Here is a 12,487-nt window from a genome sequence, read left to right on the forward strand (position 1 = left end):
ATATTTTGAGGCAAGGCAGGCAAGGTTTTGAGCGGTCCTCAGGGACCCCCACCCCCTCTATATTATATGTTACTGGAAAGCTTGTGGTGCTGACTACGTTCATTACACTTTTTTATTTCACTGACCCCTTGCAATCACATCAGGGTCCCCTAGGGGTCCACTGACCCCTGTTTGAGAACCCCTGGTGTATAGTATGATATTTGTTTTTTTCTTTAGTAGTTTTTAGTACATGACAGTACACTTACTAATTATTTATTTTATGTTATTTTATTTAAAATTGCATACTTTGTGTGACATACTTGTCCATAGCTGTTGTTTGAAGAGTTGAGACACTGACTGAACAATAAATACGTATTTTTGAAGGATATTTTGGTTGATTTATTTGGGTTATTCATTGAAGTAGTTCTTTCGCTTTTAGAACTGTACTTATTTTAAGCTTTTTGTTCTTGTAAAGATGTTGTAGTAGACTCAGGCCAGTGGCACATATTTAATACCTATATAAATGTATCAGAAAAAGGTACAAAGGTACAAATACCTACATACATACTGGACTGATAAGGAGCACTGCTATAACTATTATTAGTTGAAGTATTATAATGATTTGAACAAGTTGGGACAACCCTTCAGTTAACTACTGTACCTATTAATTACCCAGTAATAGTAATTATGGTTCCTCAATATACATTTAACATATTACAACGTAGGCTATGTGTTACAGCACTACTTTTGGTGTCCCCCTCAGGAATTGCTCTTCAGAAAATGTCATGTAATTGTCCCCTCCAAAGTTGATATCAGATTTTCACCCCTGATCTAAACGTGAATCCATTCTCAAATGCGGTACGGTTCTGGAAACAGAAATCCCTCCACTTTCATATCACATCAAAATCATTTCACAAACGCAACAATTACTGTAGGCTACGCTGTTTTAACCGGTTTTAACAGTTGCAGCTAACAGTAGGCTATTTTACAGTGACAACACGTTTGTGGCGTCTTTCTTCCGTTTATACACGTGTTCAGAGATGCAGACAAAGAGGAAGAGACAGGCCCAACTCTGCAAAAAATCTGTCTCCCTCCAGCAGGTGACTTTTTTGATGTTGTTGTGCCCAACAAGCAAGGAATTTTGTATGGAGGTCAATGAGTGGCGAATTTGGTTAATGAAAAAATGCATGGCTTATTTGCTACTTAATGCTTAAGTTATGAGTGTACTGATATAAGTAGCACATGTGACATCTGGGCAACTTTCAGAAAAATACTTTATAGGCCGATCAGAGTTGTCTTGAGATGGCTATTCATATTCATACGTTTCATATGGAATGTAATAATTTGTGGATGTCCATCATCCATTTCATGTGATATGTTACAAAATATACTGAACAAAAATATAAACACAACATGCAACAATTTCTAAGGTTTACTGAGTTACAGTTCATATAAGGAAATCAATTAATTAGGCCCTAATCTATGGATTTCACATGACTGGGAGTAGAGATATGCATCTGTTCGTCACAGATACCTTAAAAGAAAAAAGTAGGGGCGTGGATCAGAAAACCTGTCAGTATCTGGTGTGACCACCATTTGCCTCATGCAGTGCAACACATCTCCTTCAGACTAAGTTGATCAGGCTGTTGATTGTGGCCTGTGTAATGTTGTCCCACTCCTCTTCAATGGCTGTGCATCGTTTCTGGATATTGGCGGGAATTGGAACACGCTGTCGTACACGTCGATCAGCTTCCAGGAATTGTGTACAGATCCTTGTGACCGTGCAGTATCATGCTGAAACATAAGGTGATGGCAGCAGATGAATGGCACGACAACGGTCAATCTCATCACAGTATATCTGCATTCAAATTGCCGTCGATAAAATGCAATTGTGTTCGTTGTCCGTAGTTTATGCCTGCCCATACCATAACCCCACCCTCACCATTGGGCACTCTGTTCACAATGTTGACACCAGCAAACCGCTCGCCCACACGATGCCATACACATGGTCTGCAGTTGTGAGGCTGGTTGGACGTACTGTCAAATTCTCTAAAATGACAATGGAGGAAGCTTATGGTAGAGAAATGGACACTAAATTCTCTGGCAACAGCTCTGGTGAATATTCCTGCAGTCAGCATGCCAATTGCACACTCCCTCAAAACTTGCACATTTCAGAGTGGCCTTTTATTGTCCCCAGCACAAGGTGCACCTGTGTAATGATCATCCTGTTTAATCAGATTCTTGATATGCCACTTTGTTGTGGCTAATGTTAGCTTGGTGGCTAGCGTTAGCTGGGTTAAGATTAAGGTTAGGGGTTAGGTTCAGAACTGAAAAAGCGTGTGCGAGCAAGGAGGCCAACAAACCTGACTTAGTTACACCAGCTCTGTCAGGAGGAATGGGCCAAATATTCACCCAACTTATTGTGGGAAGCTTGTGGAAGGCTACCCGAAACGTTTGACCCAAGTTAAACAATTTAAAGGCAATGCTACCAAATACTAATTGAGTGTATGTAAACTTCTGACCCACTGGGAATGTGATGAAATAAATAAAAGCTGAAATAATCATTCTCTCTACTATTATTCTGACATTTCACATTCTTAAATAAAGCGGTGATCCTAACTGACCTAAGACAGTGAATTTTTACTAGGATTAAATGTCAGGAATTGTGAAAAACTGAGTTGAAATGTATTTGGCTAAGGTGTATGTAAACTCCCGACTTCAACTGTATAAAACACAGGGAAAACACATTTTTGACTGTACTGGGCCTTTAGGTAACCTTCTTTCTTATGTAACCATACCAAACATAACATATTATACAAATAGAGTACTACAGTATGAGTCATAATACCCATAAAACCTAACGGTCAAACAGGGAAATGGTTCCAATCGTATTTCCACCATTCAAATACCATAGGGGATTTTAGAAACACTTAAATAAGGGCTGTGTATCATTTAGGCTTAGCCTGGTGTGATGTTTTGATAACCATGTAAATCTCTCTAGGACAAGGTGATGTTTATTTTCCGTATTTACCCCCCAAAAATGAAATGCTAATTACCTGCTAATGTGGCTATCATAAAGAACTACAAATTGATCTGGACGAGACTGCCGAATCGGGGCAAAAGTAAGAATCTCTGGATTAAATATCAAATATTAGTTAAATGTAGTAATGGATAATTTGGCTGCATTTCTTTAATGGATAATTCTGTGAACTGTCTTGTGCAAGTTTTAAATTGACACAATACCTGTTAGGTGTCAGCTAGAGATGACGTGCAGGAGCTTGCAGGGATTTGTTGTTTTTACATGATGTCTACTCCGATGTGAATTAGCATTTTAGAATCTGAGAGTAAATAGAGCTGAATATATTGATAAAATTCATCTTGTCCGCGAAAGATTGACATTGTTATCAAAACGTTACACCAAGGTAAGCCTACATGAAATACAGCCCTTAGTGTTTCTAAAATCCCTTATGGGAAAATAGAACGGTGGAAAAACTGTTTCCCTGTTTAACCGCTAGGTTTAATGGGTATTATTTTTTAATTTAACCTTTGTCACAGATTGCATTTACTATGTTACATCTTTGAGGCCAGGCTGACATATTAGACATTTCTTGGAATTATAGTTTCAAGAATTCATAAAAGTGAAAGGAGAAAAATAATTAATAATGTAAAAGAATGTGGGGGTCTGAAAGAAGCCAATGAAATGTTATATGAATGCAATGTGCTATTATAATAACATTCATGCTGAGTTTATTGGCTGGATAGAATGACAATTTTACCACATTCAAAATCACCAGTATGAAAATCCCCCAAAATATTATAGATTTTTCAGATCACATTTTTTTTAAATCCCTTGCAGGACAAAAAAGTTATTTTTCACTATGTTCTTTGCAGAACTGTGCAAATTGATAACGATACAAAACATGTCTAAAGTAACAAGTTATCTATTGCTACAACCACTAGAAGTAGGCCTTCAAATATTTCTCAGAACTACAAGTGATGAGACATGGGTTGTGTTCATTAGTGCACACCGTTTCCAAACGGAAAAGGACAACAAGGGCTACTTATTGGACCAGTGCTGGTAGATCTCTCTGTTTCAGTCTGTTTCCCCCCCCCCCCCCCCCCATTTGGTGCCTAATGAATACAACCCAGGTATGCAACTGATGAAACATAATACCATAAGAACAATTAATTATTAAACGATAGACTGATAAACATATAGCTCACCAACTTTTACATAAATTTCAAACAGCTTTTGAAAAACACACCCACGCTTCACACACTCATCCACAAGTCTTCTATCATCTAACTTTCATTGGTATAAAATTCACATCAAACAGAATTAAGTCAGGATATGCACTCACATTTGTCTGGTTACACATGGACACCTAAATGCTAGCCTGGACCCAGATCCATTTCTGCTGTCTTGTCAACTATGATGGTCATTCATATTGGAGCTGGCAAGACAGCATAAACAGATCTGGGACCATGCTAACTAAATGCACTAATGGTGTATAATTAGTCAGGTAGCCCATTGTAGTTTAGGAAGACATACATTTCTGCAAGTGGTCAGTGCAATACCTTTCAATATTATTTATCAAAGTGCCATCAAATAATAAACACCTTATAATACATCTTCCTGAGAATCAAAATAAATACTTAAGATGTGGCTTTCCCTGGATGTATAATACAGCCCGCACCTGGGTTCAAATACTAGGTGAAATTATTACAAATACTTCTAGCAGTGCTTGATCAAGCTTGCCTGGCTTAATGGAAGCAATAGAATAGATCCAAAACTATATTACATTACAAAGCAAACGCAGAAAAGTATTTGAAAAAATAATAATAAATCAAATACTATTTGAACCCAGGTCTACAAATGAGAGGTTGGGCACAAAGTGCTTTAGTCAACAACAAAAAACGTATGAGGTTAGAATGAGAAGCCCAGTTTCAAGTGTTTAGTTATTACAATATAATCTTGAACAACAACAAAAAATTGTCTACGTTCCAAATGACACCCTATTGCCTATATAGGGCCCTGGTCGAAAGTAGTGCACTATATAAGAAATAGGGTGCCATATGCACTCAAACAGCTCATCTTCTAAAGATTGATGTATAATATTTAAAAGGTTTCCCAAAATTGTTCTTTTGGTAATTTATGGAAAAATCCAAAGTAGCCTTTTCACACATTCTCCCACTAACATCAATGCATGACTTTTTGACTGAAAATCAGACTTAAATGGAAGTAATTTCATCAGTCTGAATGAATCTCCTCTTCTCCCTCCTCTTCTTCTTCCTCCTCCTCGTCTTCCTGCCCTTCGGGACTGTAAAGTTCGTCTGCTGACTCACTCTGGTCGTGTACAGCCTCCTCTTCCTCACTCCTCATCTCCTCCTCAGCTTCTTCTTGCTCATCTCCATCACTGCTGTCGTCATCATCTTCATCCTCCTCCTCCTCCTCCTCTCCTCCGCTGTCCTCCTCTTCCCGGACTACGGGACCTGGTAGAAGACAAAGCTGTTAAAGGTAGAATCCACATTTGGTGAAACTGTGCCACTGTTCGCCTCAGCGCCTCTTGTTATTGGTTTTGTTGATGAAACAGAGGAGAGGAGCGTCCGACAGTGTTGTTGAAGACATGTTGCAGTACATATTCTGCTGTTCTATCAGGCATGCAATCAAGTCTGAGGAGAAAAGTGTTTGTGGTTTCAAGTACATTCTTTAGGTTGGTTTATTTGTCAAACGCACAAAAAAAGACAACTAAAAGACAAACAGTTCAGATAGAAAAAAACAAGGTAAAAATAAATGTACATGTGAACCTGGAAACCCAAAGGGCATTTGTAAAACCCAAGCAAAAATACAATTGAAGTCGGAAGTTTACATATATCTTAGCCAAATACATTTAAACTCAGTTTTTCACAATTCCTGACATTTAATCCAAGTAAAAATCCCCTGTCTTAGGTCAGTTAGGATCACCACTTTATTTTAAGAACGTAAAATGTCAGAATAATAGTAGAGTGATTTATTTCAGCTTTTATTTCTTTCATCACATTCCCAGTGGGTCAGAAGTTTACATACACTCAATTAGTATTTGGTAGCATTGCCTTTCAAATGTTTAACTTGCGTCAAACGTTTCTTGTAGCCTTCCACAAGCTTCCCACAATAAGTTGGTTGAATTTTGGCCCATTCCTCCTGACAGAGCTGGTGTAACTGAGTCGGGTTTGTAGGCCTCCTTGGTCCCACACCTTTTCAGTTCTGCCCACACATTTTCTATAGGATTGAGGTCAGGGCTTTGTGATGGCCACTCCAATACCTTGACTTTGTTGTCCTTAAGCCATTTTGCCACAACTTTGGAAGTATGCTTGGGGTCATTGTCCATTTGGAAGACCCATTTGCGACCAAGCTTCAACTTCCTGACTGATGTCTTGATGTGGCTTCAATATATCCACATAATTTTCCTGCCTCATGATGCCATCTCTTTTGTGAAGTGGACCAGTCCCTCCTGCAGCAAAGCACCCCCACAACATGATGCTGCCACCCCCGTGCTTCTCGTTTGGGATGGTGTTCTTCAGCTTGCAAGCCTCCCCCTTTTTCCTCCAAAAATAATGGTCATTATGGCCAAACTGTTCTATTTTTGTTTCATCAGACCAGAGGACATTTCTCAAAAAAGTACGATCTTTGTCCCGATGTGCAGTTGCAAATTGTAGTATGTCTTTTTTTATGGATGTTTTGGAGCAGTGGCTTCTTCCTTGCTGAGCGGCCTTTCATGTTATGTCGATATAGGACTCGTTTTACTGTGGATATAGATACTTTTGTACCCGTTTCCTCCAGCATCTTCACAAGGTCCTTTGCTGTTGTTCTGAGATTGATTTGCACTTTTCGCACCAAAGTACATTCATCTCTAGGAGACAGAACGCGTCTCCTTCCTGAGTGTTTATACTAGCGTACTATTGTTGTACAAACTATAGTTTGTTAACAAGAAATTTGTGGAGTGGTTGAAAAACGAGTTTTAATGACTCCAACCTAAGTGCATGTAAACTTCCAACTTCAACTGTACATACATATGTGAACATGATACATTATCATTTCTGTGTGCCTGTGCCCACAAATTCAAAAGGTATTAAAATTATTCAACACACTCTAGTTCCCTCTACCCTTTGTCACACACACCAGTCTGTTACTTACAGAGCTCGTTGATGAGGTGAGAGATGTGAGAGTGTACTTCAGTGAGGAAGTCTTCCTGTTTAGCCTCCATGGACTCGGCCAGGCCGTCTGAGTCCACGCAAGCGCATTCTGGGTGGAACAGAGGCTTCTTCAACTGCCTGCAGAAACTGGGACAAACACACACAAACACACTCGCATTAGCAAAGGCACATCACCCATAGACAGGTGGAGAGAGAAAGACACGCATTACAAATGAAATGTCACCCATAGACATAGCTCACACACACACGCGCACAAACACACTGCAAATGGTCCAACACCCATAGACAGTTGGAGACACACACACACACACACCACTTACTTTTTGCTTGATGACTTGTATGCCTACACAGCAAATCAGAGAAGCAAAGAATAACATCATTCATTATTTTTATTTATTTTTGGGGGGGGTAGATCAGCTTTACTATTGCAGGGATTGTGGCTTCCATCAATGTAATTTTCTGCATCTTTTCCAATCCCCATCAAAAAAATAATAACATTTAGTTAATGAAAATAAAACAATAAAGCTACTTAGGAACAGCAGGACGGTTCAAAAAGAATGTTAAAGGCACATCCATTTGTCCATGTATATCAATTAATCCGCACACTGACCTCCAGGAAGCAGAAGGGGTCGTTCTCCTGGGCGAGGGTCTGGATGCCACTGTGGACATCCTGCAGACGGGACTGGTCCTGGACCGCCTTGGCTATGTTCTGCTGGATGCTGGGGCCACACTCGACCCCGTGGGAGCAGGAACAGTCCCTGAGGGAGGTGAGGAAGCCCTCCAGGTGGACCTGTAACACCTCCCCTAAGGCTGTGACCCGCTGGTCTGAGTCCTCCAGGAACCTCTGCACAGAGAGAGGGAGAGGGTTGAGAGGTAGGTGTGTGTTTAACCAAAAACTAACTAATCAGTGATCAAAAGTTTCTCATCTTCAGACATGAAAATGGATTATAAATATATATTTTTTAATACAACAAATTTAAATATACAGCTCTGTAAACAATACAAATACATGACATCTTACATTATGGAAAGGAGTGCTGATCAAGGATCAGGTGCGAACACCTGTCCATAATCATGTTCATTACAATCTTAAATGCAAAACTGATCCCAGATAGGGCTGTTACGGTGAGCATATTACCGCCACACGGGTGGTCACAAGTCATGATGGCAGTCAAATTCCATGTGACAGTTTAGTCACTGTAATTAGGCTTCTCCAAACTCTGTTGTTGCTGATGGTCATTAGTAGCCTACTAAACTTGCCAACTGCCTGAACTGCCTGAAAATGAACCACGTGAAAAGCGTCCTCCATTCGCTATTTAAGAGCATAGATGACATGTATTTTTTCCCGCTGCCCCTGTTTCGAGACAGGTGCATGATAATGGTCCATTCTAAATCAAAACTAATTTCACACTTATATGATTTAGTATATGTAAATCATATACTAAATCATTAGTATACATTTTTGGGGGGGGCATTACGGCCACACAAAGAGGATGTGGCCGGGAAATTCGGGGCATTATCAAGTGCTTGTTAAATTGTGAATGAGAGACTGATTAAGTGTGTATAGCCTGAGCAATAAACAAAGCAGAGCTCATGCCTTTGATGCGACTTAGAATGTATTAAAAATCAAAACATATAGCCCAACGTTTGTAGAACAACTAAAGTTGCATAAATAACTCTAAATGAAGCATATAGGAGGAACGGTTTCTTTGTTAACCGCTCAACACAGAATAGCCCCATGTGCGCACTCCTATTTTATTCAGCTATGTTCAACTGTATTTTTCACACTATAAAATAATGCCACGGAATTCTAAAGAAATCTTGTCTGCTAAATGAACTAGTGTAACCCACAGCCATATGGCATAGCCAGATCACGGCCTAACATAAAGACAACTCAGATTATGCTCTTCTGTTCTTCTGAAATAGACTTCATTTTCTTCGTATCATTTTTCTTTAGACTAAAATAAATAATGTATTTATTGTGATGGTGTAGGCTATATTAACTTTTTATGTAGATGTTCCAAAGTTCTGCATCATTGGCTTATAGGCTATGCGTGGAAGCCAAGAGATGGGAAATGTGTTTATGTTAATTAACGGTCAATTACCGTGAGACCGGCAGTTATTTGTGTGACAATCACCGGCTGCCCTCATCCTAGACCAGCAATATCACCTTGTTCAGTCGTTCTTGTTCTTTCTGCTCCTGGAGATTTTTCTCTGCTTTGTTCAGCTTCCTGTCCACATTCTGTAGCTGGTTCTCCAGAGAGCCCTGAGAACAGAGAGGGAGAGTGGGAGAAAGGGAGAAAGGGAGAGAAACAGAGGGAGAGAAACAGAGGGAGAGAGTGGGTTTGAGGGAGGGAAGAGAGATTACATTCACTATGACAACAAGACTATAGTGAGAGTAAATGGTGAACTCAACTGGAAATGTCTCCCTTTTTCACATTGGTTCAGACAAGTCACTTCAGGAAGCAGCTTGAACAATTCATTCAAACAGTGAGATCACATCATGTTTTGTCTCAGTCCCGAATGGCACCCTATTCCCGTTATAGTGCATTACTTTTGACCAGAGCCCTATGGGATCTCTCTTCCCACTATTTAGGTTATAGGGTGACATTTGGGACTCACTCATTGTCTCTCATTCGCTCAACCATGTCAGACAACAGCAGTGACAATGACATTCACCTGTGTTCTAGACTCATCAATTGCCATTCTGTGGAGGCCTCGTCTAGAGTATAGAGGTGTGTTCTTTGTGTGTGTACCTTTTGTTTGATCGAAAGTGATAGGGAGTACATACTTCTTGTGTGCGAGTGTGTTCTAAGTGAGGGTCTTTCATTTTTAGAGTGCTTCATTTAGTCCTGTACATCCCCCTCCTGACCAGTAGACCAACAAACAGAGACCTCTTAACTCTACCACTCTTCCATAACGATATGTAACCTAAACCAGGGGTGCAATTTTGGTTTTAGAAGTGGGGGTATCCAGTCAGATAAACACTCCAACACGCTCAGAGGTGTCCACATGGTCCTAAAGCACACATTTGCCTAGGACAAAAATGCAATTTCAGAATGTGTGGGGTGGGGGCATGTCACCCCTGTCCCCAGTGAAAGTTGTGCCCGTGACTTAAACACACAGTGATTAACCTATTCACTGTTTCATAGGTTTTATAACTTTAGAGCTGTTACCTTCAGATCCTTCATAGTGTTCTTCAGGGTCTTGATGGTGTGTCCGGCGTGGCTCCCCTCGATGGTACAGGCGTTGCAGACACACACCCGGTCGTCCATGCAGTAGTAGCGGTACATCTCATCGTGTTCGGGACACTTCCTCTTCCTCAGGTCCCCCAGGGGTTCAGTCAGGGGGTGCTCCCTAAACGCAGGCAGCTCCAGGTGGGGCTTCACGTGCTCCTGAAATGGACAAAATGAAGAAAAAGTTCATGTTTGTCTTGACTTACCTGCTGATTGAAAATGTAAAATAAAACAAAGCTTTAAAAAATAAAAAAAAGTGTTATGCACATCCAACACTAGAATGTGTTGAGAATACTGGTGCTGTGCAAAAAGAGTGCTTAGATAACGGAATAAGAATATTGGAATATTTCTGCTCCATAGTGCTTTACCATGGGTGCATTTGGAATTATGGATGCTAAAATTATGGATGCCTCTCAGATCTTTACCTGACACATGGACACCTCGCATTTCAGACACGTCTTGACCGCTACCTCTACCACCACTCCAGCCCCAGGTTCCCCTTTCCCTGCCTCGCTAGTGTCCCCTGGAGAGCAGTAGTCACACGGCACGGACACGGGGGTCTCGGCTTTTGTCGGGCTGCCGTCTGGTTGTTGTGGTCTTGACGATACTGCCTGGACATCATAGAGAAAGGAAGAGGAAGAGAGGTAGCGTGTTTGTTGGGTGGGGCCTATAGGCTATGAATCAGTAGAGCAGGCTATTGTAGAGATGAATACTCCTTAAACTAAGGTCATCAGAGTGATAGGCCTTAAAATTCATATAAACTTTTCTTTGGTGCTTTTAGCTACCGCTCCACAGCTAATGTGACCAGGGACCGTGTGTATCAAGCATCTCAGAGTAGGAGTGCTGATCTAGGATCAGGGCCCTCCTGTCCATGTAACAGGCTAAACTTATCCTAAATCAATACTCCTCCACTGAGACACTTCATGAATACAGCCCCCAGACAGCACATACCCGTCCCCTGCAGCGGAAGTCGTCTGCGATGTTGGCGAGCTTAAAGTTCTTCTGGGAGGCCGTGGAGCAGCGGTGGCTCTCTCGGCACTCGGGGCAACGGAAGCGGCCTCGCTCCGCTTGGCGTTTGAGCCGGCGGACGCACAGCAGGCAGAAGTTGTGGCCGCAGGGCAGCAGGTGGGGGTCCCTGAACAGGTCCAAGCACACGGGACAGGTGAGCTCGTCTTCTAGAAGAGTGGACTGGTCCATAGAGGTAGCCATGATGGGAAGGGGAGAGCTGATGATGGGAAGGGGAAAGCTGATGTTGTGGGGGGGAAGTTCCAAGGTATGTGTGGTTTGGTCGCAGTAGCTGTAGAGTAGTAGACACACAAAACATTTGAGATTAGATGTTAAAGATCTAAAAGTATTATACACTGAGCATACAAAACATTAGGACCACCTGCTCTTTCCATGACAGTGACCAGGTGAATCCAGCTGAAAGCTATGATCCCTTATTGATGCCACTTGTTAAATTCACTTCAAATCAGTGTACAGTAGATGAAGGGGAGGCCTTGAGACAGTTGAGACATGGATTATGTATGTGTGCCATTCAGAGTGTGAACGGGCAAGATAAAATATTGAGGCTGTTCTGAGGACAAAAGGAGGGGGGTGCATAGCAGTATTAGGAAGGTGTTAATGTTTTGTACACTGTGAATAATATCATAATAATATGAATAATAAAAAATGTCTACACTATCTTGACTCATAGACCAACAATTTGCAACAAACGTATATCAAAATGTAAAATAGGCATTCTATTGCCCCTTTTCCTTCTTGTGATATGCAGAGTAGTAAAACAATGACAAACCTAAAAGCCCAAATAATAACGTGATCATCTAAGAAGTAACCAATGTGGCAGTTTAAAACAAAACTAGTTTTAAACTTTTCACTTCCCCTTTCCTATCAACAATGTTGATGTTGGACCAGCTCTGAACTTGCTGACCTAAACCTAAAGTTCAAAAGGTAATGTGTGGCCATAGTTGCATGACTGCTAATAGGCCAATTTAAATTGCAATAGTAGCCTCATAAATCACCAGTGGTGGAAAAAGGTACCAAATTGTCATTCTTGAGTAAAAGTAAAGATACCTTAT

General features: G+C 40.9%; 1 protein-coding gene across 1 annotated transcript; it reads right to left on the minus strand.

The window, feature by feature from the left end:
- Positions 1 to 4,989: 4,989 nt before the first annotated feature.
- Positions 4,990 to 11,685, minus strand: LOC120030457 (E3 ubiquitin/ISG15 ligase TRIM25-like). Its single transcript, XM_038975869.1, has 9 exons — positions 11,361 to 11,685; positions 10,835 to 11,020; positions 10,350 to 10,568; positions 9,344 to 9,439; positions 7,784 to 8,017; positions 7,494 to 7,516; positions 7,154 to 7,299; positions 5,302 to 5,472; positions 4,990 to 5,265 (listed from the first exon to the last, which is right to left on the minus strand). Exons 1-9 carry the CDS (start codon positions 11,616 to 11,618, stop codon positions 5,231 to 5,233), a joined length of 1,368 nt encoding a protein of 455 aa, XP_038831797.1. The 5' UTR covers positions 11,619 to 11,685; the 3' UTR covers positions 4,990 to 5,230.
- Between the last annotated feature and the right edge of the window lie 802 nt (positions 11,686 to 12,487).

The sequence above is a fragment of the Salvelinus namaycush genome, chromosome 36 (assembly GCF_016432855.1).
Source record: "Salvelinus namaycush isolate Seneca chromosome 36, SaNama_1.0, whole genome shotgun sequence".
Lineage (NCBI taxonomy): Eukaryota > Metazoa > Chordata > Actinopteri > Salmoniformes > Salmonidae > Salvelinus > Salvelinus namaycush.

Excerpts from the sequence above, each read along its gene's own strand:
- LOC120030457 (XM_038975869.1), bottom strand. The coding sequence starts at position 11,618 with ATGGCTACCTCTATGGACCAGTCCACTCTTCTAGAAGACGAGCTCACC. Across the intron at positions 11,021-11,360 it reads ACTTCCGCTGCAGGGGACGG|GCAGTATCGTCAAGACCACA; the intron begins GTATGTGCTGTC and ends TATGATGTCCAG. Across the intron at positions 7,300-7,493 it reads TACAAGTCATCAAGCAAAAA|TTTCTGCAGGCAGTTGAAGA; the intron begins GTAAGTGGTGTG and ends TGTTTGTCCCAG.